Source organism: Geosmithia morbida (assembly GCF_012550715.1).
Source record: "Geosmithia morbida isolate 1262 chromosome Unknown scaffold_7, whole genome shotgun sequence".
NCBI classification, from domain to species: domain Eukaryota; kingdom Fungi; phylum Ascomycota; class Sordariomycetes; order Hypocreales; family Bionectriaceae; genus Geosmithia; species Geosmithia morbida.
The window spans coordinates 670296-696637 of record NW_023336194.1 but is presented as its reverse complement, the minus strand read 5'-3'; the positions used below and the strand labels follow the sequence as shown (position 1 = coordinate 696637).

Sequence of the window (26342 nt, the reverse complement as noted above, 5' to 3'; positions counted from 1 at the left end):
ATTATCGGGGTGGCTTTACTATGCATCTCTCCTCTTCTCTTCATCGCCTGTAATTTATTATCCGTTGCTGCATTTTTTTTTATTCCAATGAAATAATTGACTCTATATATACTCATATACCAAGTGCGCCATATTGTCATCTGTTCTCCATCCCGTCAACATTGAATAAACCCAGCCTATCAATGTTGCACCGTAAGATACCCCAAGTTCCAAGTTCGAAAAGTGCGCCCCATTGTGAGTGTGTGAAACAGAGAAGAGACCAAAGTGAGAGAATTTGAATGAAAAGAAGAGGAAACCATTTTACATGTTTGACAAATTGCCATGTACTCCAGAAATCAGATGAAAGACATGTAAAAATAAAAGAAATGGAGAGAGAAAACAAAAGAAGGGGGGGATATATATTACAAAATCTCGAGCAAACACAAGCATCATCACAAGAAGCCGAAGAAGTCACGAAATACTTCCCCGAGAGGGAGATTATGGAGGCTAAAACATTCCACGGGTAGAAGAACCGGAGGCGTCCCAACCGCGCGGCGAGGAAGGCGAAGGCTCCATCCTGCGCAGCCTCTGCTTGGACTGGGCCGGTGCATTGGCCGTGTCATCCGTGGCACGGGGTGACCTCCCCCCCCCGCCGAGGAAATCCGGCGTCGACGTGCCCGTAGGGGTCAGCCTGGTGGTGGGCGACGGAAGCGGATCCTGCTGCGACCAGCTGCCGGGAGACTTGCGACGGGGGTTGATGGGAGGCAAGGGCGGAGGGGCGGACGGGTGGCTGCTCGTGCTGTTCGCAGCGGGGCCCAGACCCATGGGGCTGTGCATACCCGGCGACGAGGCCGACATCGTCGTCATCCCACCGCCGACCGCTGGTCGGACGAGAGGGGACTTGAGAGTAGGGCTAGGAGCCGTCGCGGTGGTGGGACTGTATGCTCGGGGCTGCAGAAGTGGCAGAGGTGGCGGGGGCTGCTGCTGCTGCTGCTGGGCATCACGGGCTGATGATCCGGCGCGGACGCGCGGGAGACGGTAGGGCTGTCCGCTGTTGCTAGCCTCGGACCCGCTCCTATCTCGCTCCGACGCGGCCCTCGACCCGGGACGCGAGCTGTTGTTGTTGTTGTTGTTGTATGACACGGGCGGAGGTGGTGGGGCCTTCTGAGGCATCGGCGGCGGGGGTGCCTTGCGCCGCGTATCGCTGTCCGGCTCCTTCATCTTCTGCAGCTCCCGACGAGCCTGGCGGAAGGCCTTCAGGCCAGCGAGGGCATTGCCCTTGCCGCCGTCTGCGCTGGACTGCTCAGACGACCTGCGGCCGCCGTCATCCTTCGCCGCGGGGTCCGATGCCGGCGGAGTGTCGTCAAAGGGCGCCTTGGAACCGTGCTGCAGAGGAGGTGATGCGGCCGAGAAGGGCGTGCGCTGGCGGCTGTGCTCGCGGTCAGCCATGGAGCTCCGGCTCGACCTTGGACGCAGGGCCTCGTAGGCGTTGCCGGTCTGGGGTGGCGGGAGGTCATCGTCCGGCTGCTGCTGAGGACGGGTCGCATTCGGCGACGACGAACGGCTGTGCTCCATGTCGGCATACGACGTCAGCCTCTCCCGGACCCTGCGAGCACCTTCGGCAAGATGGCGGGCAAAGTCCTCCGTGTCCTCCTCGTCTGGCTGCTTCGAAGCATGCTGCGCCGGTTCGGCCCCCCACAGGCTCGATGATGCGCCCACGCTGCGGGAACCGTCCATCCTGTCCTGCGGCCGCTTTCCGTACTCGTAGGGCGCCTGGCTGTCGTTGTCCGCCACCGAGCTGTCGGCCGTGGCGCCGTAGATGGACGAAGCGGCACTGTCGTGGCGGAGATGCTGCCTGACCATACCGCTGAGGCCGGAGGCCGGGCCGAGTGTCGGCGAGTCCTCGTCGGGTACCGTGCCCTTGCCGCTGACCGTCGAAGCATTGTCTGGCGTGAGGGTCAAGGGCGACGGCCTGTTGGAGCCGCCCAGGGATGGCCGGAATTCCTGGCCGTCGTCTTCGTCGATCGGCAAGTTGAGCGTCAGCTGCGGGGGCAGGTCGAGGTAGGGTGCAGCGTCTGCCGCGAGGCTCATGTAGTCGTCATCCTCATCGTCGTCGTTGGTGTCTAGGAACGTGGCGCCGCTGGTCTCGTCAGCACCTCTCCGCGCCTCCCCCGTCTCCCGGACGGTCGGCTGCGTAGCTCTGGTCGGGGAGGCCACCGCGTCAGCGACGGGCGCGCGGTTGATGGACGACGAGGATCTCGACCCGTCGTTGGCATCGGCCGAGACGTTGGACCCTGCGCTGTTGCGGCCCGTGGTGGTAGGCGGAGTCTCGCGACCTTGCTGGAGCTGACGCTGGCGCTGGGCGTACCGGTTCTCGTCGTACTGCCCGGCAGGGCGGCTGAAGAAGCCGAGAGCGGTGGCCTTGCCCCTGTCGTTGGCACCGATCGACATGGACGGATACTCCCCGGTCTCGCTGATGGGTGGGCTCAGGGGCGGGAGCGAGGCCGAGGCATTTTGCTGGCCGGCAGGTCCGCCGGATACGGGGCTGGGTCCGCGCCTCAGCTCAAACAGCGGCTTGGCGCCGTTGCCGCCGTCGATGGTGGGCGAAGGCTGGCCAAAGGCGGAGATCGTGGTCGAGGTGGAGGACCGCAGATTGGGTGCGCTGCCCTTGGACAGGACGGACCGGCGTGCCATGTCCACGGCGGAGAAGGCGCCGACGGTGGGTGACTGGCCGTTGCCGCCATTGCAAGGGAGGTCGGGGGTGCGGTTGCCGGGGTTGTAGCTCCCCGTCGTGCGGTTGCGGGAGAGGGTGTCTATGCGGGACAGGGCTGACGACTGGTGGTCGTGCAGGTCCTGGTGGAGACTCTGCTCGTACAGGCGTCGGGTGCGAGTGACGCTGCGCTCGGGGATGTGGGCTGCTGCGGCAGCGGCGTTGGGGAGGGCGTTTGTGCTGCTGCCGCCGGTGTTGCCGGAGGCGGAGCCGGCCGCCGACGGAGGCTGCCAGTCCTTCAGCGACGGCGTACGCTGGAATGCCGACGCGATGGAGGTGGCGGCCGTGGAGTTCCGCGCGGCTGACGGTACCGACGACGTGGTGGAGCTAGTTTCGCGTCGGCGGTTGAAATCATTCGAGTCCGGCTGCGACGATGCTCCCAGGTCGTTTGCGGCGGCGGAGGCGTCCGACTCTTCGAGCGACAGTCTAGCGGCGGCGGCCTCCTTTTCCGACTGGCGCCACTTCTGGAAGGCGGACTGGGCGACGTCGTCGTCGTAGAGGGCCCTCCCGGTTCCCGAGGAGGTGATCTTGTAGATCTTCTGCCGTCCGCCAAACAGGTTGTTGCCCTCGGTCGGCTTGCTCCTGCCCATGAGGCTGCCGTTTGTGGAGGCGGCATCGTCGGAAGACTGGAAGGAGTCGATGCGGCCGGGCATGCTGGGCTTGCGCAGGGAGCTGACCTCGGCGATGTCGTCCAAGCCGGAGGGTCCGAGGAAGTCCATCCTCGACTGGCGCCTCGGCTGCAGTACGCTGTCGTCGAATGACTTGCCAAGCTTGCTGGTCGGGTCATCCTGCTCGCGCAGCATGGAGAAGCGGTTGGACAGACCGGTCATGAGCAGGCTGGTGCGGAAGTCATCGGTGGAAGGCAGGGCGGAGGCCAGGTCGATCTCCGGCTTGGGCTCCTCGACGGGCTTCTTGGATCGACCAAACATCTTGAATGTGCCTGGCGACTCGGTGTCGACCGACGGCCGGGGGGCCGCCGCCGCCGCCGCCGCCGCCTCCTCCTCCTTGGCCTTCTTCCGGTTCCTGAGACGGTTCATCCTGGCTGTGCGGATGGGGTGCTCGGGGGGTCGAGACGAGGGAGGACGAGGTGTTCAATTCTCGTCTGTCGCTTTTCGAGTATGACCGGCCCAAGGCGATTATGAGTCGAGGAGGAGTCGTCAGGTTCAGGTCATTTCCAAAGAGGGTAATCAGTTGATTTATAACGTTGTTTTCTCGACCGTTGCTGTTGGTTTTCCTGATTCGATGTGTCAGTCGGCTATCACTCTCCTACATAGAGCAGAGGGAAGACGGGAATCGGTTGCACCGTACGCACCGGTTGCCGCTGTCGGAATTGAAGAGCGCGGCACAGGAAGGGATGACGGAGACTGATATGTAGCAGGAACGAAGAAGGGGATAACTCGAGAGAAGGCGACAATGCTCCAGCTCAGCGGTGCATGATATAGGAGAGGTGAGCACTTGTAGAGAGAGAGAGAGAGAGGAATGTAATGTCGAGGAGTTCGGTTGGAGGAGTAGGCGAGAGAGATGTACGAGATTGCACTACTACCAGGTCAGGGGAGAAGTTGAGAAGACAGGCAAAAGCCGTCGTTGCACTGAAGTACAGTATTTTAGCTGGTCAAGAGAAGGAGGTACGAGCACGAGAGAAAAAAAGGAAGGGTAAGAGAAGAAAAAAAGAATTCGAAAAAGAAAGGAATTAAAAAAAAATAAAAAAAATAAAGGAATAAAGGAACCTCGGGAGAGGGGAGGCGAAAGGTGATGAGAGAGGGACCAATGTCTGCCTCTGCAGGGACACAAACGGTCGACCGTCGCTAGGGCCTCTCTCGCGTGTCCCGCCGCCAAAAGGGCAGGGGGGACGAGGCAGGCCACCACGGATTGGTGTGTGGAGTGTCTCAATATTCGGGCTCTTTCTTTTCTTCTTCCTCTTCCTGTATTGTCATGTCCTCCTCTCAGTCTGTCTCGCAGTATCTCCTAGTCTCCTTTGGGAAACTCACAGGCTCCCTTCCCGTTCAGCCCAGCGAGCATGTATACGGGCGGGTATATGTACGGGTTATACAGTGTACAGATCGGTGATGTGCGAGCGGTCCAGCTCGGCTGCCGTCTGTACCTATACGAATACCATCATATAACTATGCTGTAATGATGACTGGTTTCTTTTGCCGAATGTCTCTGCTCTCTTCCACTGCTGTGGAGAAGGAGTGAGAAGGCAATTTCACGTATCCGTTTTTGACATGTGCTAGATGTATTATTATATTACGGAGCGATACGTATAGTTGGTAGTATCGATACATGTGCTCGTAATGTCATTACTTATGTACCTACCAATGTATAGCCATCATTACCTCTAATGCTGGTGACATGTGCAGATCCGTATATGCTATTCGAGTATATGTCTCTTCGCTGTTCTGAAATGCCATCGCGACGAGACACACGTTCACATATGGTGAGCACGCGAAGAGAGAGATAGAGAGAGACGGTCTGAGAGTTCCCTCTTCTCTTTCACACCTACGGAGTGATGCTCGTACGGAGAGTAATGATGAGTGCATGCACGGAGTAGTATTATTACTCGTACTTATTACTCCCTACGAATGGCAAAGAAGGACTGGCAGAGACGAATGAGAAGAGAGGAAGGAAAGCGTGGAAGAGAAGAAAGGCCCACCAAGCAAAGTCTGGGCCGGGTCAAGAGATTGGTCGACGTACCGGGGTCCCTGGTCAGGGAACCGGGGGGGGGGGAGGGGAGCGCGTTCTCTGGTACGACCATTTGCTGAGGACTGTGTGGGTTTTCTTCTTCTTCCCTTCAGTTATTACTTCGTAATACTTGGGCATATTACAGAGGGCGTGAAGTATCATTACTCTGTACAGATTACGGAGTATGGAGCAATCTGTACATGGTACATGTACGAGCCGTCCGTACAGCCAGCTACTCGCACTCGGTTCATCCAGGGGCAGACGAGAAAAAGACTGGGATCGCTCCCTCTGGTTCGTCGTACTCCCCCTGTCCCTTCTTGACACATGCTGATACTCTCTCTACGCCGAGCGCTACGACGAGTCCTCCAAGGGCCTACGGTGTGATGCATGCTCGTATCGTGTACAGATTATACGGAGCAATGACAGTCCTCAGTCCTAGTCCTCCTCCAACTCCTCAGCTGTTACAGGCGACCAGACAGACAGACACGAACGAAACTCCATTCTCCCCCAGCAAACTCTTACACCACTACTCCGCTTACTCCGTCTACTCCGTATTACTTGTAGAGTGATAAAATCTGACCTGCCGGCCCGATCGTCATTGACTCTGACGGTAGATTAATCCATGACGCTGACAGGGCAGAGTGAGATGGAGTCAAGACAGGCTCATCTGCACTCGGCCATCCTAGGACGAGAGAGAGAAGAGGGAGAGGGAGGGAGGGAGAGAGGGAGAGACATGCGTCGGATAGAAAGTGAACAACGTCGCAGAGCACCCCCGAAGGCTTGCCTGCCTGCTCCGGATGCGCCGCTGGCAGCTGCAAAAGAAGATGTCCTTGTCCAATTGAGAGCCGAGTTGACAGCCTCCGCGTTGCCATATGTACGGGAAGTATTGCTATATAATACTGGTGGTCAACGCATGCAACGCCCGTCAGTCGTATTATTGATTCGTAGATTGCAGTGCGTGCAGGTATATGTAATGAGAGCCGGCATGCAGCCCGTCGTAACCGTTGTTCCTCTCTTCTCTTCCATCGCATCTCGACGTATGATGCCGACTGAGAATATGCGAGCAGAGCGGCATTTTCACCGACACGGACGCACCCACATACACGTACACATGCGCATCGCCCTCGCGGGCTATTCATCATCCACGAGCGTCATCGATGCTGTGAGCGAGTGTACGCCCGTCACGAGTCCGATCCTCCCCCCTTCCAACATCACCATGCTCCCTCCGGAAGGGGAGAAGAGGAGAGGAGAGCTTGCTTGAACTGCTTGAACCAAGAAAGAAGACTCCTTCACACACATGCACGTAGGTCACCCACCTGCTGATGCACGCTGCACACACCCACACCTACACGCGCCCCCTTTCCAACCCCTGTCACAGGGAGACCCTCGCCGACACCCGCGATCCAATCAGCACGTTGTCGTTCCTGACACTAGTCACCGATCCGCGGCTTCTTGGTGCGCATGGCGGACGACAGAACCGAGTTCGATGGGGGGAGGGCGGCGAGACGGAGGAGAATGGAACTCTGGAGAACTGAACCAACCCACCCCCCCATTTCCTTTTCTTCTCCTCCTCCTGACTCCCCTGGCTCTTCCGTCTTCCTCGCTGTCCAGAATCAGAGACAGGTGCAGTCACGAGACCACGACGTATTTACGTATACGACATCTCATTACCGCCCTTTTCTCATCCTTCTCCGTAATGCCAAGACCTTGTCAAGTTCCCTCTGGCATTTGCTGCCCTGTTGCATGTTGATGGGGTTTTAAAACACCTTCCGTAAAACAGTGTGCATGTGATATCCACGGCCGTGTCATCTTGTCTCTATCCTTTACAACTTCACCAGTAATCAGTACTCTTCTTCTCATGTCCCCACCCCCTTTCCGTCCATCATCACTTCATCCGTACTCGATCTCCCAACCCCATCATGCGCGCCATATCGAACTGTGAGAAGAGCAGAGAGCATCACTAGCAGCTGCGCGGATTACGGGCGTTACGTCGTAGAGGTCCGAGCATGATTACTCGTACCCGGAGCCCCCGCCATTCTCTGGGGGGCGGAAAGTATCGATCAGGCAAGGTCAATCAGCCGAGTTGGAAGATGAAGCGCTTGCATTGTTGGAGGCGCAAATCCATCCTGCCCATCCACATTCCACCCTCAACATGCAAATCAGCATGGAACGGACAGGACGAGTTTCATCGTGAAACCACATTACTGCAGCCTAGATCCAACTCGATCACACCTATCATCTACACACACCGGCCTGAACTGACTGCTTACTTCTATCCACCCGATATACACACTCGATACGATTGGTAATCGAACGGGAGGGAATCCTTTCAAGATTTTTCAATTTAATTCTTTTCAGTTTTTATTTAATTTATTTTTTTGCCTGAGCGCGATGCTGCGGCAACCTAGACGACAGCATGATTCCTTGGTGACGCCAAGCTTCTTTATTTATTCGCCATGAGAGAACCTTCCAAGGCACGATGGACTTTTCTGGCAACAGTGCTTGGTTCGATGGACCTCTCTATTCGAGTACTATTAAGATAGAAACAGATGATGGAAATTACACCAGATGGTGGGAATCAAAGAAAAAAAAAGAAAATCATGCCTTCTTCGCCTTCTTGAGACTGTTCTTGGGCATACGTGCTAGCCAGTAGACAAACAGGGCTGCAAACACGTTGAAGACGATGTACACCCACATCAGGCCAAAGTTGCGCCAGCGGTCAGTGTACTTGATATTGACGCTCGCCAGGTACGCGTCCGTGCTGTTCATCCTGCAGAGCTCGCAGCTCTTGGCCGCCATCTCGTCCTTGAGATAGCCACCTGCCGACTCGATGTAAGGGCCGAGGTACTCCAAGCACGTCTGGCCGTCGGGGGCGGTGATGGGCAGGTACTCATTGGCCGCACACGCCAGGGTCGAGTTGCCGACGGCCGTGCCGAGCATGCCGCCCACCAGGTACGTGAAGGGGGAGACGCGGTACATGAAGATCCAGAAGCGAGGCATGCTGTCGGGGCCGGCCAGGACGCCGCAGAAGATGAGGCAGAGCATGAAGAGGACGTTGGCGATCTGGGCGCCGCCCTCGGCCGTCTCGAAACCGGCAATGATGAGGGCCGAGAAGGTCGAGGTGAACAGGAGGAAGGTGAGGAGGAGGAGGAACATGAGGGCGCCGCGCTCGGTGACGTGGTCCGCGTCCGAGTTGCGGTAGAGGCCGATAGGGTAGTACCAGCAAAAGTACATGATGACCGCCATGAGGGTGTTCCACGGAAGCTCCACGACGATCTGCGATAGCATGAACACCTTCCACGAGTACACCTTGGACGGACGCTCTCGCGCCTCGTACAGGTCTCGCTGGATGACGAACTGAGGCATAGACTGCTGGACGATCTGGCCGAAGATGGTCAGCAGGTTGAATATGGCAAACATCTGGTTCTGGATGCCCTGCATCGTAGTCGGTGCGCGGAAGAAGACGAAACCGATGAACAGGGCGACGAGAGAGCACAGAGCAGTCTTGGAGTAGATGTAGACGGGCGTACGCCAGTACTGCTGGAACACGCGGATGAGGTTCTCGCGGAGCTGCACCGCGAACGGAGCGGCGAACTCGTTGTAGCCGGTCTCCTTGTCGTCGACGACGGCGGCGGCGCCGGCCCTGTCACGCTTGATGTTCTCGAGCTCGTCCTGCAGATGCTGGTACTCGGCGCTCTCGCGCCACGTCTTGTGCCAGTCAATCTCGGTGTGGGAGTTGGGGGCAGCGCCGATGACCTCGAGCATCCACTCAGCCGGGTTAGCCTCGGCGGGGCAAGGGTGGCCGCCGTTGCGCTCGAAGTAGCTAGTCATGGTCTTGGAGTTCTCGCCGATCTCGCCAAAGTAGACAGTCCTGCCACCCCTGGCGAGGAAGAGGAGACGGTCGAAGCGCTGGAAAAGCATCGCGGAAGGCTGGTGGATGGTACACAGGACGGCCTGGCCAGCCTTGGTCAGCTTCTCGAGCAGGTCGAGGATGGCCCACGACGTCTGGGAATCGAGACCCGAGGTGGGCTCGTCGACGAACAGCAGCAGAGGGGGCTTAGCGGCGAGCTCGACACCGATGGTGAGGCGCTTGCGCTGCTCGACGTTGAGACCTTCGCCGGGTACGCCGACGACGGCGTCGGCGTACTCCTGCATGTCGAGCAGCTTGATGACCTCCTCGACGTAGGCAAGCTTCTCGGCGCGGGGCACGTCGGCCGGCTGGCGGAGGATAGCACTGAAGTTGAGCGCCTCCCGGACTGTGGTGGTCTGGAGGTGAAGATCTTGCTGCTGGACGTAGCCTGTCTTGCGCTGGAAGGACTGGTCGCGGGGGAGACCGTCGACGAGCATCTCGCCGGTGATGACACCGGCCTTGGTGCGGTCGGCCAAGCAGTCTAGGAGCGTCGTCTTACCGGCGCCGGAGACACCCATGAGGGCAGTCAGGGTGCCGGGCTTGACGAAGCCGTCGACGTGGTCCAGGATGCGGCGAGTCTCGCTCTTGATCTTTACGTCGTAGCAGACGTCGTGCCACTGGAACACGGACGTCTGCTGCTGCAGGATACCGGCCTCCTTGTTGTCGCCTCGGCTCCTCTCGGCGGTGATGGCGGGACCGATGTGGGCCATGGCAGCCTCAGGGTCCGAATGCTTCTTCTCGCCAGACTCGAGGACAGCAGGCCTGTGGCCGCGGCGGTAGACGAGAACCTCACCCTTGGACTTCTTCTCGGAAACGAGCTCGGCGCCCAGCATGTAGGTACCCAGGAAGAAGAGCATGAAGCCAATCATGATCCCGAGGTTACGCCAGCGGTGGCTCCACCTGTAGCCAAACTGAGAAAGGGCGTACACGTCACCGTCGACGAAGGTCTCACCTGGGGTAGCACCGACCGAGCTGCAGACGCGGTTGACCTGATCCACGTCGGCGTAGTCGCCGGTCGCGGGAGGGGTGAACTCGTTGCAGGGGACCTTGCGGCCGTGGAACTCGTTCACGATGAGGGACTCGAAGGCGTACGCCAGGGGGTCGATGTAGTTGAGCCAGCGGCACCAGCCAAGCATGTAGCTCTTGGGGATGACGAAGCCGGTGAAGATGACGAGGTCGAGGATCAGGAGGGCGGCCGGCACGAGGGCCTGGAACAGCGTGCGCGAGGACGAGGCAATGGTCCTGAAGATCATGGACATGACCAGGACGGTGAAGAAGGAGATGAGCAGGAAGAAGAAGAAGTGACCGGCATCCTGGCGAAGCTGGGCCATGAAATAGAGGACCAAGTTGAAGGCGATGCAGTTACTAATCTTGTACGGCAGATCACATATCATGGAGGCGACAGCCTCGGCGGAGGGGTGATACAGGGCATAGCGAGCATGCTTCTCGACGATGGGACGTTGGGAGTAGAGGGTGAGGATCTGAATTCCGGTCAGCGACAACATCTCTGGAGGGAGGCTGCCCAAGGTGGGGGAAGCAGAAGGGGCAGAAGGGGTCGAGTCAACATACCTCCAGGGCACTGGAAAAGGCGTTCATGAGACAGGCGAAGAAGAGCAGAGCGCCACGCTGGAAGAAGGCGCTCGAAAGATTAGGCAGGTTGAAGAAGACGCTGCCGACGATCAAGGCAGTGACGACGTTTCCGATGAGGGCGCCCAAGGTTAGGCTGGGGTCGCCGACGAGCCTCTTCCAGCCGCGCCACAGGCAGAGCTGGACCTGCTGGGCGTAGGACAGGGTGAAGGGCGACTTGGGCCTCTGGCCCTTGGCCTGCTGGGCGTGCTTGCTGGCGCGGAAGGCCTCGGCATCGGGGCCGTTGATGGGGTGGGACTGCTTGTACTCCTCGATCTCGGCCTGGAGGGCCTTGTACTCGGCGCTCTCCTTCCAGGCGCGAGCGAACTCGTCAGGGGTGCGGGGAGCCCTGCCCTCGAAGCCGGGGCGGACGATGCGCTCGAGCGACGAGGTCATGGAGGTGAGGAAGTCGGGTGTGGTCTGACGAGCAGGGCACTCGAATCCGAGGTTGATGAAGTACTGCCTAGCCTCGTCGGCCCTGCCAAAGAAGATCTGGCGACCCTCGTACAGGACGACGGCCTTGTCGAAGAGGTCGTAGGCCGACTGGGGCGCCTGGTAGATGGAGACGCAGGCCGTGTTGTTGAAGAGCTCGGTTCCGAGGCGGAGGGTGCGGCAGAACTCGATGGCGTTGGCGGAGTCGAGGCCGCGCGTCGAATTGTCCCAGCACTGCAGGGGCGCTCCGGACAGCGAAGCCTCGGATATGGTGACGCGCTTGCGCTCACCACCGGACACGCCACGGATGTACTCGTTGCCGACCTTTGTGTTGGCCGTGTGCGAGATGCCGTACATGGCCATGACGACATCGCGGAGGTGGTCGGCAAAGGCGTTCCTGTTGAGGCCTTCGGGAAGGTGGCGGGGCTGACGGGCCCTGGCGGCGAAGGTCAGGGTGTCGCCGACGGACAGCTGAGGGAAGTGCACGTCGACTTCGGCTGTGTAGATGGCCTCTCCGCGATGGTGAGAATGCATCTCCTTGGCGGAAATGCCTAGAGAAGGTCAGCATTGAGATACGTGTGGATAGAGAACAGGAGGGCAGAGCGGTTACTCACCCTGGTAGTTGAAGTAGGCATCGTCGTCGACGTAGATACCATTCATCTCTCCAGCAATGGTCTTGAGGAAGGTAGAGCAACCGGAACCGGGCGGCCCCAGCACGACCAGCATCTCACCGTTGCGCACCAGGCCGTCAAAGTCACGCAGGATGTCGATGCGCTGACCGCGGCGGCCGCCGGAGAGGCCGTCGCGGATCATGTCGCCGAGGGAGAGCCAGACGTTGGCGACGTCCTTCTGGTAGTCGGAGCCAGCGCCGAAGCCGTGGACGTTGAGGTGCTGGAAGGCGACACCGGTAGTGCGGAAGTCGGAGCCGCTGCCCTGGACGAGCTGGACGATGGCCCGAGCCCACTTCTTGCCGTCAAAGTTGTCGGAATGAGGGTTGAGGGGGGAGTCGGGGCCGGCGAGGAACGGATTTGCGTCGCTCCCGTCGGCCGCCGAGGCGCGCGAGTAGGAGCGGGCAAGGGCCTGGACGACGGAGCTGCGACGTCTCATCTCCTCGGCCGGATCAGCATCGTCGGCGTTCTCGTCATCGTCGTCGTAGTCCTCTCGGGCTCCGCCCTTGACCAGCGTGCCGTCGCGCGAGGCGGAAGAGTTGCCGTCAGCGGTAGCGGTATAGACGGAGTCGTTATTGGTCTCGTTGGCTGTCGAGGATAGAGCGCCTCCGTGTGCAGCCTCTGCGGCCAGGCCGGCGCCGGCGTTGCCACCCAAGGGTGTCGCCATGGCCGGTATCGTCTGATTGCTTGTCAGGTTTACCTGCTCTTTCCCTGTCGTTGAGGCTATCGAAGATTTGTACCGGGATATGGAGGATTGTTGGTTGTAGATTGGGGTGGAGAGAAAGGGAGGGTGAGGGAAGGGGAGGGAGACAGGGAGACAGGGAGAGAGTGTGATAGAATAAGAGTAAAGGAGAAGTTTAGAAGAAGGAAGAAATTTTTTTTAAAATATATATAGGAAAAGAACAATCGTATTATGATGAATAAAGGAGAAGACTAGCAGCAGAAGGGGGGGGGGGGGGGGGGGGGGGGGGGAATTGATCCACGACCCTCCCGATACCTTATACTATTAGGAGCACAGGAGCCAGGAATAAAAGCGTGTCGGTCACCTGTCGCATTTTAGGAGGAATCCGACCGGCCGCCCGCCGGACATTGCAGCGGAGGGCGGCCGGGGGCCCTCTTGTCCACCTACGTTCTACTCGTACACACTCCCACTCCCCCCTCCCCCCTCAGCTCTGACTACCCAGCATGGTGCTCGTACTCGTAACTCCTCGGTATCACTAGTTATAGGCTACGGGAGGCATTTTACCACTTGCCAGCGGACATTCTGCATGTAATATGCACCTCGTCTTCGCTCTCTTGGTAAACGCAACAAACAGCCTCGACAGCTACACGCCCCCCCCCCCCCCCCCCCCCCCCCAAAAAAATAAAAAAGAAGATTCTAGGTATTACGTCTTCGTGTGAGAGAGAGGAGACAAGGGGATCCTCACCAGCAACTTGCCAGTGCAGACATGTAGAGTCTTCTGTCTTAGAACGTACGTTGCCGTTGTTCTCCCGAATGCCCAATCTCTCTGCATGCACACACCCCCCTCGTCACATCGAAGACAGCCTAGGGAGTCATTATCACGCTCTAGTACTGGTACATAGCAAAGTCCGCCAGCGTAGAGTCAGAGAGAGATGAAAGGAACCAGCTCGCTTTCCCACGGTGGCGTTGCCGTCAGCACTAGCCATCGACCGTCTGTCTATCGCTCGGGTTTCCCTCTTATCTCCTTCTCCTCCGCTGCCTTTTCTTTTTCTTTTTCTTTTTCTCACATTCGTTTACAGAGCATTACGTGTACACCGAACAAAGAAAAGAAGAGAAAAGAGAGACACTCCGTCGGGGTCTTGGAGGAACCCGACAACCCGCCCAGTCCCGAACATTGACTGACCCACCTTGTCCCTTCTGTCATTCTACGGATTCGATGGAATCTTCTTGCAGGGTGAAAATTTCTTTCGTACGCCTTCCACTCTGCTTGCCAGGACCCATAATAAGTTTATTATCTCTCGTCTGCTGGAGCCGAATAGGCAGCAGAACAAGCCAAACCGCCTTTACGGAGTAGGGACGGATGGACAAGCAGGGGGCTCTCTCCCAACTGTCGACGAATTCAGGAGTAACGTGTGCGGTATTCCGGCCTGCCTTTTGTAGATAGTAAGCGACCTCGGCAAGCACAGAAGCCACCTTGCCTCCCACATACAAGTACATGAGCTATGCTAGTCTCACCCGGTTCGGGTAGCGTTTCCATACGAAGAGAAGGGGGGGGGGGGGGGGGAGAAGAGAATCTTCTTTCGGATCTCACGAGTTATATGGTGAGACACGTTCAATCGGAACTCTCCCAGTCTACATCAGCCGTCGATCCTGCAACTCAACTTTTCAGCGTCCTCGCCTGCATGTAGCGGGTATTACCAAGCGCTGAAACGTACATGCGGCCATCTGGTACGCCGTGAGGCAGACGCGTATCTGCTGACTCTCCTGTATCCAACGGCCAATATATCAGAGACCTGTTCCTGTATAGGCATATACACCAGCAAGGATGGACCATAACTCGGGACACGATGCATCCCATCAGAGATCCATCCACCCATCCACGTCTCCCCTGTCGCGCTCAATTGCTCACCACCCCATCGATGCAAGTAGGCTGGGTCATAGCTACGAGCCAATGACCAGCCGCATACTCGTAATCGCCAACAGGCCTATCGAGCCCGTCATCTCCGGGCGGACTTGTAGAGTCACCCGCTAAGTCCGCAGCTCGCGGAGCACCGTGGGTAAAACCAGCAGCTAGTCAAGACCATGCGGAGCCGGAAGGGTGTGATGGTGGCATCCGTTCCGGGGTGGACCCACAGTGCAAGTATCCGCACGTTGGTAACTCCGTATTACTCGTACTGCTGCTATCGACCGGAGTACGAGTGCATAACATATTATTACTTCGTATGGAGTGACATTGCAATCTTGCATCGTGGATTCATCCCACAAGATTCCACGTCATACATGCACGTATTACTGAATCTTAATACTCGTACTATTGTTGTGAAAGGTTTCCGAGACCTTCCCCCCCCTACTATATTGCATGTCGTCCTGCTTGTTGTCTTGCCTGCTGTCTGGTCTTACCTGTACGGCGGCATTTGTAATCTGATCTCCTTTATGCTTCTTGATTTTAGCCTACATATACAGATAAGAGTAATAGCACCAACCTATACATGTAACGTATACGAAGCACTAAATCTGGTTCTTCTCCACCGGGAAGCAACCCTGCGAATCTGTGCGATGCGCCGCTGCCGCTGCCGCTGCACGTATTACAGGTAAAACATTGGCCTTTTCTGTTCACTTCTATGCCGTTCTTTTCTTCCTCTTTTCCCTTCCTGTGGTGAGTAATTCATCAATCTCTGTAGAGGTGAAGGTGAATGCTGTTACTTTCTTGGCAGCAATCCTCTCGCGAGCTCTCACATATCGCATGCCCGCTCCTTACATGTATCATTATACTCCCATCCCAACATAATTTGCCCCACCGAAGCTTACGCTCCGACCATTCTCTTCTTCTTAATCTAATCCCTGCGGGCCTGCGTTGCCGAGGACCAAGCAGTTGGTCAACAATACTAACTGTTGGCTTGCTCGGCGAGTACGATAAGCCCCAGGGGGATGGTGCGGGTGGAGGTCAAAAAGGGGGTGTCTGTCATCATGGGTTGCTCTATAACGGTATGGACACGATGTACCGTACCGTGCCGGAGTACTCGTCCCTGCGACATGGGCATGGAGCAATTAATAATACGGTGCTCTTGTCCCCCCGTCGGCTATCGACGCCCCAGTAATGCGACGCTATCGTGGTGATCACCTCACGTGTACGTGGACTTTGGGAACGAGCTGGTCAACCAGGTTTGCAGTGGTCGGCTGCCTGCATTGTCGGGAACAGACCTTGACAGACGGTTGATAGTAACGAGGCGAGGAGATGTAGTACGAGGACGGCCAGACGAACATTGGCAGACACCCAGAGACAATACCGAGGGAGATGGATGTATGCATGACGAGTGCGGAAGGAGATTGGATAGTGATATGCTGCTAGTACATATGGAAAGGAGGAGGCCTTATTCTCGACATCTAAGCAAGGTGAACTGCGAGGATATAGTGCTAGTAATGGATCAGGGCGATGCAAGCCGCTACAAGAAGTTGATGCCCACGCCAAACTGCAGGCCCTTGGTGCCGACCTCGCCCCTCCTCAGCACCATCGGCAGACTGAAGTTGAGCTCAAACCTCGCCACAGGATGGGCGTACACCAGTCCGAAACCCGTAGCCAGGCTGGGGAGCCCACCGCCGGCAATGTTCTCGACCGCACCGGCCACGCCCCTGGCCACCGTAGACGCGTCCATGGCCTTGCCGCCGCCGTCGCCGCCGCCGGGCTTGCGCAGCGCGACGAGCCGTCCACCGTTGGCGAATAGCTGGAACCGTAGGCCCGACTCCGGACCGCGGTAAGGGAGCGGGAGCAGGACGTTCACGCTGCCCGCCGCGAAGGCGTCTCCGCCGACCGAGTCCTGCCCGTCGTGGGGGCCCAGACCGCACAGCTGGAAGCCGCGCACGTCCGTGGGGCCGCCGAGCTGGAAGCGGTCGTTGATGCGGCTGGGGAGAGAGTTGGTGCCCGAGGAGAACCCCAGCGGCAGAGGGCACAGGAGACCCATGCGCAGACCTCCGCCGACCGAAATGCCCGTGCTGCGGGCCTCCACGCCGGGGAGCGGCAGGGGCAGGGCCCCGCCGACCTCGCACTCGGCCTTGGAGAAGGCGACGTCCCCTCCGAGCGGTCCCAGACCGGCAACCTCGAGACTCGACCGAACCATGTATCCCGTCTGGGGCAGCTGAGGGTTGTCGCGCCTGTCCCTGTAGAAGGTGGACTTGATGGCGCTCTTGATGCTGTCGCCGGCGTCGGCGCGCACCGTGGGGCTCGCCGCCGACCCGAGACCCGTCACCTGCCTCCACGACCCGGAGTACTCGACAGAGAGGCTGTCGCGCGCGGCATTCAGCCACGAGAACCGCGCCGTCGCACCCTTGACTGCCTCTTCGTGCGAGGCCCACGGCTTGTCCGCCGCAGACGCGACGCCCTCGATCGACACGCGCATGTTCGGGTCGCTCAGCACGGGAGCGCTCAGGTTGGCCGTGTACGACGACCGCGTGCGGGTGCCCGTGCGCGCGTTGAGCGAAAGCATCTCCGCTCCGCCAAAGATGTTGCGCCATAGCAGCGACCCGTACGCCGAACCTTCGCCGTTGCCGACGTCCGTGCCCGTCTGGAGCTTGAAGCGCGGCAGCTCGCGCAGGCGAATGTCGATGTCCACGTCGTGGGGGCTCGTCGACGGGTCCGTCTGCTGGGACGATACCATGAAGATTTCGGGGTTGGGCTGGAAGGATTCTGCTCATGGTCAGTCCCTGTCGGCCGCTTGTCTCTTGGATGTCCAACTCACGCAGGCCGCTCAGCTTAGCATTCGTCACCTGCAGCATGCCCATGACCTCGCCAATAGTCGACGGCGACTCCGGCTTTCCGGCAATCAGAGGGTCGATGAGGGGGCCGAGGAAGTTTCGTCGCGTATTGGAAGCACCGTGGATGCGGATCTCGTGGATCGACATGGGCGTGAACGCCTGGTCCGTCATCTGGGGGGGGGGGGCAGGAGTCAGCCAGTCGGCCATCTTCCGGCAAACACTCTTCTTCGAAACAGCCCTCCATCACTGCCACATACCGCCTGCGCTATACGGCGCTCCTTGGTCGCATCCTGGTCATCCTTCAGCTGAGCTGCGCGGTAGGCCGAGCTGGGGTCGGATCGTAGCTTGCTCAAGGGGTCGAGGTCCTGCTGGGAGAAGTAAGGCGAGCGGTCAGCGATCTGTAGTGGTCGTATGCCCTCATTCGATGACGACACTTACCCCTCCAGCTGGGGAGCCCATATTGTCTGCCATGGTTGTCTCTGTTCAGAGCTATCTGGAGCTATGGTCAAAACTTCAAGGAGGCTAAAGCTGGTGTGATGTCAAGAATCCGAAACGCCGTCCAAGGTCCGAGCGCCCTATCTGTGCTTGTGGCTGTGCACGACCCAAATGTCAGCCACACGTGCGGAATCAAAGCCACTTGGCCCTCCTTCGGGAGTCCCGCTCATGCACCCCGTTCTTTTCTTGGTCCATCCCATCCTCGGCCGCCCGCACCCTCCTCTCCTCTCTCTCCCTTCTCTCTTCTTCGATAATCTGCCCTCTGATCAAGTTCCAAGTGCCCAACCAATCTTTTTCGCTTCAACGACCCTCAACATACTCATCAGCATATCCTAGACATCTATCTCGCCCGTCTTTGACTCCTCTGCCCCGCGATTGCCGCCAGGGACGGTGGTCTCACGCGATCACCGACGGCCCACATACGCATCATCATCACGGCCCGCCATTCTGTCTCTCTCTCCCAGCCTGCTCTCCTTCCCTCCTTTCCTCACACACACAACGTCCGCCGGTGAAGTATGGCTAGCAAGGCTGCGCAGAAGCGGGTATGAAGCCCTCCTTCCCTCTCGCTTTCGATCCTGTCATGAGTAGATATCGAGACTGACTCTTCTCCCTCCCCACGTCAGTTGACCCGCGAATACAAGACGATATCGGAGAACCCGCCTCCTTATATCACCGCACACCCGTCCGAGTCCAACATTCTCGAGTACGTCCAGCTGCCTCATCCGTGTTGCTGGAGGGGAGATCGGCGACTGACAGGATCTTTCACAGGTGGCACTATATCCTGACCGGACCCGAGGAGACTCCTTACTACGGCGGTCAATACTGGGGGACCCTCATCTTCCCTCCCAACTACCCATTCGCGCCGCCCGCAATTAGAATGCACACGCCCTCGGGGCGATTCCAGCCTTCGACGCGCCTGTGTCTCTCCATCTCCGACTTCCACCCCAAGTCATTCAACCCGGCCTGGGAGGTGTCCACAATCCTGACGGGCCTCCTCTCGTTCATGACGAGCGAGGAGATGACTACCGGATCGATATCGTGCAGCTCCGTGGAGAGGCAATACCTGTCCTCGCGGACACGATGGTGGAACTCTACCGGTGGCGGGTCCCACGCCTCTGGCAGCACGGCCACCAAGGGCAACATCAAGGCTGGCGACGGCGGCGCCAAGTTTAGGCAAGAGTGGCCCGAACTCGACAAGGAGAACTGGGAGTGGATCAAGGCTAAGGAGATCGACCCGGCTACGGGCCATCGCATGGGGGGAGATAAGGAGTCGTCGCCGTGCGGACCTCACCTCGCCCGCGTTGGGCCGTCGGGCCACCAGACCCAGGCCGTCGTCGACGCAGTCGTCCAGCAGAGGGACGCCGGGCGCGGGTGGATCTCTCGGAATAGGCTTCTTGCCGCCGGCGGCATCCTGTTCCTCTACGTTCTTATTGCCAGGCTTCTCAGCGGCGACAGTCTCTCATGAAAGAGGGCCTTGAACTGCCTGCTAGCGGCGGGGCTTGTCTCCTTGGCAGTCTCATCTGTGCTTTTTAATGCCTTGCTCATGGCCATTGAGTTTTGAATATCGCACTTGTTCTCATATTGCCTCGTCTTCTTCTCTCTATCCTCCCCACCTTTTCTGCTTTCAATCCCCTGTTTATTTGCATTGGGGAGATGCGGTGAGGAAACGTATGGGTCCATGTAGGGTTCAAAATTAATCTAGATTTTCAAATGGAATGCATCACTTTTATAGCCACACCAGATTCATCATCAATTAGTCTTCCAAGTGTCAATCACGTAGTATTATATTACAATGACCATGTATGCCATTTGTAAACAGCAGGCTTGAGAGATTGATTGATAGCCATGAGACATCTCCGTATAATTGAGTATTTCTTGTCGTGGATCTACCCTAAGGCTCTGGGTTGTTTCGCTTCGCAAGACAAATAGCCACACACTTGGCTTCTCGGGTACTCTGTCTGCTTGCTTCACCGTCTATCCCTTCAAGGATCCTCGTAGGTTCTGTGACGGCTCTGGATAAGCCTGCCCCCTAGTCTCATGGTGAAAGACTATTCGTATGCATGATCCGTTTACAGAGTACTATTACTACTAGTATTACTACTACTACTATTGCTAGTTAACGCTAGATCAAGGTATAGTCCGTCCAGTGTCCAGATTCGTTTTGGTCAACAGGACGCATGACTCAGAATATCTCGAATAATCTCCCCAAAGCTATCCTCCTTGGATCACGCAGTCATTACCATACATGTACAGGACGGAGAACTACACGCGGTTCCTCTAAATCTGCAGATAATAGTACTCAACACTCATCGTACCATCGTACTAGCACTGTGGTACGGTATCGAATCCGTGCTGTCGGAAACCTGATAGAGTAAGTCTACGAAGTACCGACGTAAATGACGTTATTTTGGCGTGTTGGAATACATGCTCAGCCTTGGAGAAACAAGAGTCCAACACTGTCATTCTCTCATGAAACTTGACTTATGGATCTGGTGCATGTACATGCGAAAACGTGCACTCTCATGCTACTGTCAGGAATGTGTGTGTTTGATATACATGTGACCGGGCATTGTATACAAGATGCTCTCTGTACTCGTACGTCGTGGGACGTAAGTCGACACCGGCTGGCTTGTATCTGCGCCTCTTGGGCTACGATCAGAGGTACTGGTGCCTTTTCCGACTACGTATAACGTGTCAAGCTAATGGAACCATGAAAAGTGAATATCAAGGCATATGCGGCCGCGTGAAGTGAAAGAACCGATCGTGTCATTGGACCCTCTGTGACCCCAAGCGCTTAGTGCTCCGAGAACGACCAATCTCCACACCACGGTTGGAACCGACATTGTGAGATAGACATGATGCCACTATGCAGCTATATACTGAAGAAATTCTGTTCAGTGGCATTGTGGATGGTGGCGTCAATCCGTATACACCATGTGGCCGCAGCACAGCGATGACGGGCCGGATGGATATAGCTGTGGGAGATCGTAAACTTCCAACGTGAGACTGCGCCGTCCGAGTCGACATCAATGGCATTACCGATAGCATGGCATAGTCTGGGGTGCATCCACGGCACTTGGAATAACTTGGCATGGAACGTTGAGAGACCATGACTAGAGATGGTGAGCAGACCGGGAAAAAGTCTCTGTATAGACCGGCAGACACCGCCACAAGCTATTGAAACCAGAATGGAGATTTCTGGGATTTCTTTTTTTTATTTCCTTGAGATGAAGGGGCATATATCATTCTCCTAACGAAAGCTTGCCACCACCTTAGAAAGCCTGCCCCAAAGGGGTAGCCCGAAATTCAGATGATGTCGTCTGGGAAGAGTACATGATGTAGGCGAGCAGTTCCGGACGATGAAGGAATAGGAAAAGGGGAAGAAGCAAACAGCGGTGAAGGGGGAAGAGAAAATACATGCAAAAGACACCATCTTATTCGATGGCAATGTCGGCACAGTTGAGATAGACCTGGGGTGTCTCGTAGGAGTTCCACTTGAACCCGAGCAGGGTGTGCTCAGAGGTCATCTCGGGAAGCTTGACCTTTCCGGAGACGGTGTAGCCGCCGGCGATGGAGGTCCAGCAGGAGCCATGCTCAGCGTTGTCGATGCTCTTGCAGCCGCCGGCGTCCCTGGCGGGACAGCCCCACCAGTCGGAGTTCCTGCAGGAGTCCGCGGCGCAGTCGCCGCTGGGGTCGCAAGCGTTGCCGTCGACGTCGGAGCAGGGCAGGATGCCCTTCTCGAAGCAGTCCTCGAGCTGCTGCTTCACGTCCAGGCTGGGGATGGTGGTGGCGTCGAGGAACTTGTTGACGAGGTCCTGATCCTGGCAGATACGGTAGGAGAAGGCACCTCCGTGGTCGCCATTGTTGTCGACGCACCACTGGACGTCGATGGTGTCGCCGGACTTGTACGTCTGGACGGGGGACTTGCCCCAGGCGTCTCCGGGCTGGTTGTAGTCGACCCCGACTCGCTCGTTGTAGCCGCAGGGGCCCGTCTTGGCGACCTTGGCGGCGTTCAGGGTGGGCCACGACTCGACGGGCTCGAGGATGGTGCACTCGGGGCAGGTGTCCGCACCAGCGCCTCCCTGCCATCCCCGAGCAGAAGAAGGGGAGTATGTCAGCAGGCCACCCTTGTCTGCTCTGTATACACCTCTTACAGACGCAAAACGCGTCAAAGTTATGCAGTTGGTTCGGAACATACGTCGGCATTCAGACCAACACGGCTCATCGGGGTGATCATGTATCCGTGGGCGTTGACGGTGGCGGCAAGGGCCGCGAGCATGGCAATCTGGGACAGCATGGTAACGGATGATTTGGGGAATGCCGATCTCCTTTCCCTTCTCCTATGCGTTGATCGGAAGTTTAGGTCGGTGCTTTGTTGGCGAGGACTTTGTGCCGATGTGGGTTGGGAGTGGAACGAGATTGGAGCGAGTGGAGGGAAGTGCCCGTATTTATATACAGCATATTCCGCTCGAGAAGAGAAATCAAAGTAATAGAGGACAGAGGCCAAGACGGAGAGAGACGACGAATGGCTGTCTACAATATACCTCCCTCCGGCTTCCATTTCCCTACCCGGGCCGCAACCGACGCTAGGACGAGCTGCCGGAGACATCCGGATGGATCGTCGGTTGCTGGTAGAGACGTCACGATGGCACACGGCGGTGCACCTTGGAACCAGGAACTTCGTCCGGAGAGATGGCGTGCTACGTTCGATACAAACCTGGTAACGTCCATGCAAGCTGTCGGTCCGTATCACGGGCCGAACACATGCTCGGAGCGATTCGCCAGACCAGAAGGCAAGTACATATGGGTATGATCAATGCCACACGAAAGAGGTGTGCAGCGCCGATGCACTTGGAGTCTTGGCTCGGGGCCACTGGCTAAGAGTGCCACTTACACCATTGTGGTTGCGGGGAGCGGTTGTGGGGTTGGACACGACGGACGATTAGGAAAGATGCTTGACTCCTTTGACGGTGGAGAGCCTGCAGCCTATTACCTCTTGAACTATGCCGAATCGATTCGGGGAGAGGACCGGGGCGTAAAGGGCGTTATCAGATGCCGTCGTAGCATACGGTATATGCCCCGACTCTGGGCTGTCGCCGCCAAGCAAACAACCCACGACGCAGAGGGGATCCTCCTCGGACCGGCGAACATGGCGCTTCTCTATTTTTCACCTGTCCACTTCAAACAGCTGGGAATGCGGGACAAATCCATAAAGATGCGGAGAGGATCCATCATCGTAACTAGAGTCCCCAATCTAGAGGCCACCGACGTATTCTTACATGTCAGTGGCTGTCTACCTTCCCCTCTCCTGACCTGTCCTGCTCTGCAAGGATCGGAAGCTACGGGGGGAAACACGATGGATTCTGTTCCCTGGAACACCCGTGACTGCGGAAGTAGAGGTTCGAGGTCAGAGAAGATCGGCACTCAGTATGAGCATAGAATATTGCTACTGTGAGAGAGCACTAAGCCAACTCCAGTGTTCGTCGGACCGACGCGTGAACTTGTGTGCAACGGGCAGTCCTATCTACCATCTGGCCAGAGAAGAAGACACAGCACATTGGTACTACACATTGGTACTACGCCGTGATACGCCGTGTCCGGAGGGTTGTCGAGTGCTTGCGCGCTGATATTACGGCTCCACCTTGTTCATCGTAACCATGTTCATCGACACCTGTATGCATACATGTTTTCTTGCTTTCAAGTTCACATCCTATGCCTTGTTTCCGACTATACACCACAAAACATCATGCCGTTCATACTTGTATTCGCACGGCGAGATCCGCGAAGCTCACTCCCGTCATTCGTCTGGGTTGCTTCCATATCGCTGGTACCTGATCCCCTGATCCACATGAACACGGCCGAGACCGGCGTAAACCTATTCGCGGGGAGCCACGATCATGCGGGCGGAATCTACATCGCAACGTGTCTCTGTAACTCCCGCTGTTTCAGCAATCTATACCAGATCTTGGCCCGATGTTCTCCCCGAGAGACTCTACCTGTTCCGTACGGATATGCTACTCTACGCTATCCCATTTTCTGCGAGAGATACTTGTTCACCCGCTTGTCCTCGAAGAAGTAACATCCCCTACGTCGACCATACAGTCATGCTGTGGTAAGTAGTAGAGAATATAAATCATCTCCTAGTATGGCGGTAAGCAAGAAGCCTCCCACGGGGCATTATAGTGAGGTCTAGGAAGCCGACACCACAAACCGTCAATTCGTCAAGGACTCGATGTATATATATATATATATACCTGTAACCCTGCCGGTCCGGGGCATGTCGCACGACCTACATGTCGGACCAGGTTTCTTCACGACGTAGGAGACCCCGGGAAGCTGAAGATGTCTATGCAGGCTCTTGCGCACAGTGATAGCCGTGACTGGCCTCCTTCCTGTTAGAGTAGAGGATGTGGACATGTCAGTCGTGGACCTCTAGATGATCCCCTCCGTTCGTATAATCATCGCCAACTCCTCACCTCATTCGTTACATCCTGACGTCTGCACGGAGTGTGATACTTTCCTGTCCTGTATCTGAGCTGTCGCCGGTTAGGTTTAGGGTTTAGGGTACAGGGTTAGGTGAACTCCACGCAACGGCCTTCAGATGAGGAGATGCCTTTGAGGTCGGTCTGAGAGATTTGACGTTCTGAGAGGCAAGATGCTGCTGATGCCAGTCTCCGTGTGGGTTTTTCATGGTTTATGACATCGGCAGAAAGGTCAGCCTCGTGTCTGCTGGCTCTCGCTGGGAGCTGGTCCACCAGTCTGGCAGGCTTGCGGATGATGTGCGTGTTTCTCCATCGTTCACGGAGCAGGCCCGGTATGGTTCAGTGCTGCATCCTGCGGTCCACATTCATGAATTGCAGTGTTTGTTTGTGCGAAGCGTGGGGGCATGGTATGCGGGTATGAATATCTCGCACGTTCAAAGTTCACTGGAAGATGGTATTGCTACACACCGTACACCGTAGGCATAAATGGGCATAGATATCAGATCCCGGCTGTTATGCAGAGCGTCAATTTCAATGTCAGCGATAACTCACGAGAACCACCGATACTACCGCAGTGTAGCCATCTACACATCCTGTACATTCCTCGAATTCGCGGTGGAGAGATAGAGAAGCTTGTTCACCATGATATTCACCTACAAATAAGCAGGTGACCTCACACTGCATCGTTCTGATTGTCTCCGTCGCGGAGTGGGGGGGGGGAGGTCCTTGGGGCTGTCCGTCATCGAGTGCGGGGCAGAGAGAAGTTTCATCAGAGATCGTATTAGATGAGTGAGAGCTTAGAAATGGAGGCGCACAAAACTAATATACACACAGGGTAGTTGGACCGTTCGAGGTAGAGGCATGTGGGATTTTTGGTCGACCTACTCGGTACATGCTCTGTAATATATACACACCTAAATTACCTCTTTAGGCTTGAACTCATGTGCATGTCGGAGCTCCATCCGGTGAGAATTGGAAGGCACAGAAAGCAAGATGCACATCAGTCATGGCCACTTTTCTGCTGCAGTCACTCTGGTCCCCTCCATCGTACGAGCAGCCGCACTAGGTCTTGGCTTGGCTACAGATTCCAGCGGACAATGGTTGATTATTACAGTGAAGAAACACGCCACTTCATAGTGAGCAGATAGGGCAAGCTGTAGAGAGATATAGTGAGTGGATGCAGAGAAGGTGATGGAAAGACATCCTACAGGGCGGGAAAAAAAAAAGATGGTTCTAAAAAAAAAAGGACGTCGAGAAAATTGTGACGCAGCCCCGATTTTATTGTTCCCCCCCCCCCTGCTCTTCACTCCCAACACTCCGCTCTATGAACAATCAACCGCTATTTACCTTTGTTTTCCCTGTGTCGGTCATTTTTTCATGTTGTTTGCATCGCGGGTGATCACCAGCCAGGTGGTCTCTCTAGAAGCATCAACTATTCCATTCCTTGGTACCTCCTTTGTCTAAGACCGGAAACAAAAAGGGTTGGCCGTTCGGTGTCTGACTGCCCAACGACCCCATCCCTTCATCCGCACACACCTTGTCGAGCTTCTTCCTCACCTTTGCAGCCGCAACGGTGAGCGACTGCTCGTATACAGCACACGCACGCGCAGAAACTACGCAGACCGTCTATCGGAGAGGTTGATCCTCCCCATGACGGGACACAGGCTTCTGAAGAGGAGTTCCTAGGACCGCTCAGGTCGGATTTCGATGCAGTAGCTCTCCTGACCACTCTCAGCTTTGCCTCACCACCCCGCCGATTGCCGGAGCATCATCCTCCCCCCTTCGCGCCTCCAAGCCCTTTACGACCAGATACTGCCAAACCCACTCGCTATCCTTCTCCTATCTGTTCCGGCCGATTCGTCAAACC

At 56.8% G+C, this 26342-nt stretch overlaps 5 protein-coding genes across 5 annotated transcripts; 1 reads left to right on the top strand and 4 right to left on the bottom strand.

The window, feature by feature from the left end:
* Positions 1 to 486: 486 nt before the first annotated feature.
* On the bottom strand, positions 487 to 3786 carry GMORB2_7054 (uncharacterized protein; the record flags this gene model as incomplete). The annotated part of the gene is made up of 1 exon (XM_035469019.1): positions 487 to 3786. One exon carries the CDS (start codon positions 3784 to 3786, stop codon positions 487 to 489), a length of 3300 nt encoding a protein of 1099 aa, XP_035321399.1.
* A 4243-nt stretch (positions 3787 to 8029) lies between these two features.
* Positions 8030 to 12734, bottom strand: GMORB2_7053 (ABC-type branched-chain amino acid transport system, ATPase component; the record flags this gene model as incomplete). The annotated part of the gene is made up of 3 exons (XM_035469018.1): positions 8030 to 10822; positions 10911 to 11950; positions 12014 to 12734. The coding sequence occupies 3 exons, from the start codon at positions 12732 to 12734 to the stop codon at positions 8030 to 8032; spliced, it is 4554 nt and encodes a 1517-aa protein (XP_035321398.1).
* A 3458-nt stretch (positions 12735 to 16192) lies between these two features.
* GMORB2_7052 (outer membrane protein insertion porin family) lies at positions 16193 to 17969 on the bottom strand (the record flags this gene model as incomplete). The annotated part of the gene is made up of 4 exons (XM_035469017.1): positions 16193 to 17430; positions 17483 to 17669; positions 17756 to 17896; positions 17937 to 17969. 4 exons carry the CDS (start codon positions 17967 to 17969, stop codon positions 16193 to 16195), a joined length of 1599 nt encoding a protein of 532 aa, XP_035321397.1.
* Positions 17970 to 18508: 539 nt separating this feature from the next.
* GMORB2_7051 (ubiquitin-conjugating enzyme E2 J2) lies at positions 18509 to 19458 on the top strand (the record flags this gene model as incomplete). The annotated part of the gene is made up of 3 exons (XM_035469016.1): positions 18509 to 18535; positions 18617 to 18696; positions 18762 to 19458. The coding sequence occupies 3 exons, from the start codon at positions 18509 to 18511 to the stop codon at positions 19456 to 19458; spliced, it is 804 nt and encodes a 267-aa protein (XP_035321396.1).
* A 1969-nt stretch (positions 19459 to 21427) lies between these two features.
* Positions 21428 to 22290, bottom strand: GMORB2_7050 (lytic starch monooxygenase; the record flags this gene model as incomplete). Its single annotated transcript, XM_035469015.1, has 2 exons — positions 21428 to 22075; positions 22192 to 22290. The coding sequence occupies 2 exons, from the start codon at positions 22288 to 22290 to the stop codon at positions 21428 to 21430; spliced, it is 747 nt and encodes a 248-aa protein (XP_035321395.1).
* Positions 22291 to 26342: the final 4052 nt, after the last annotated feature.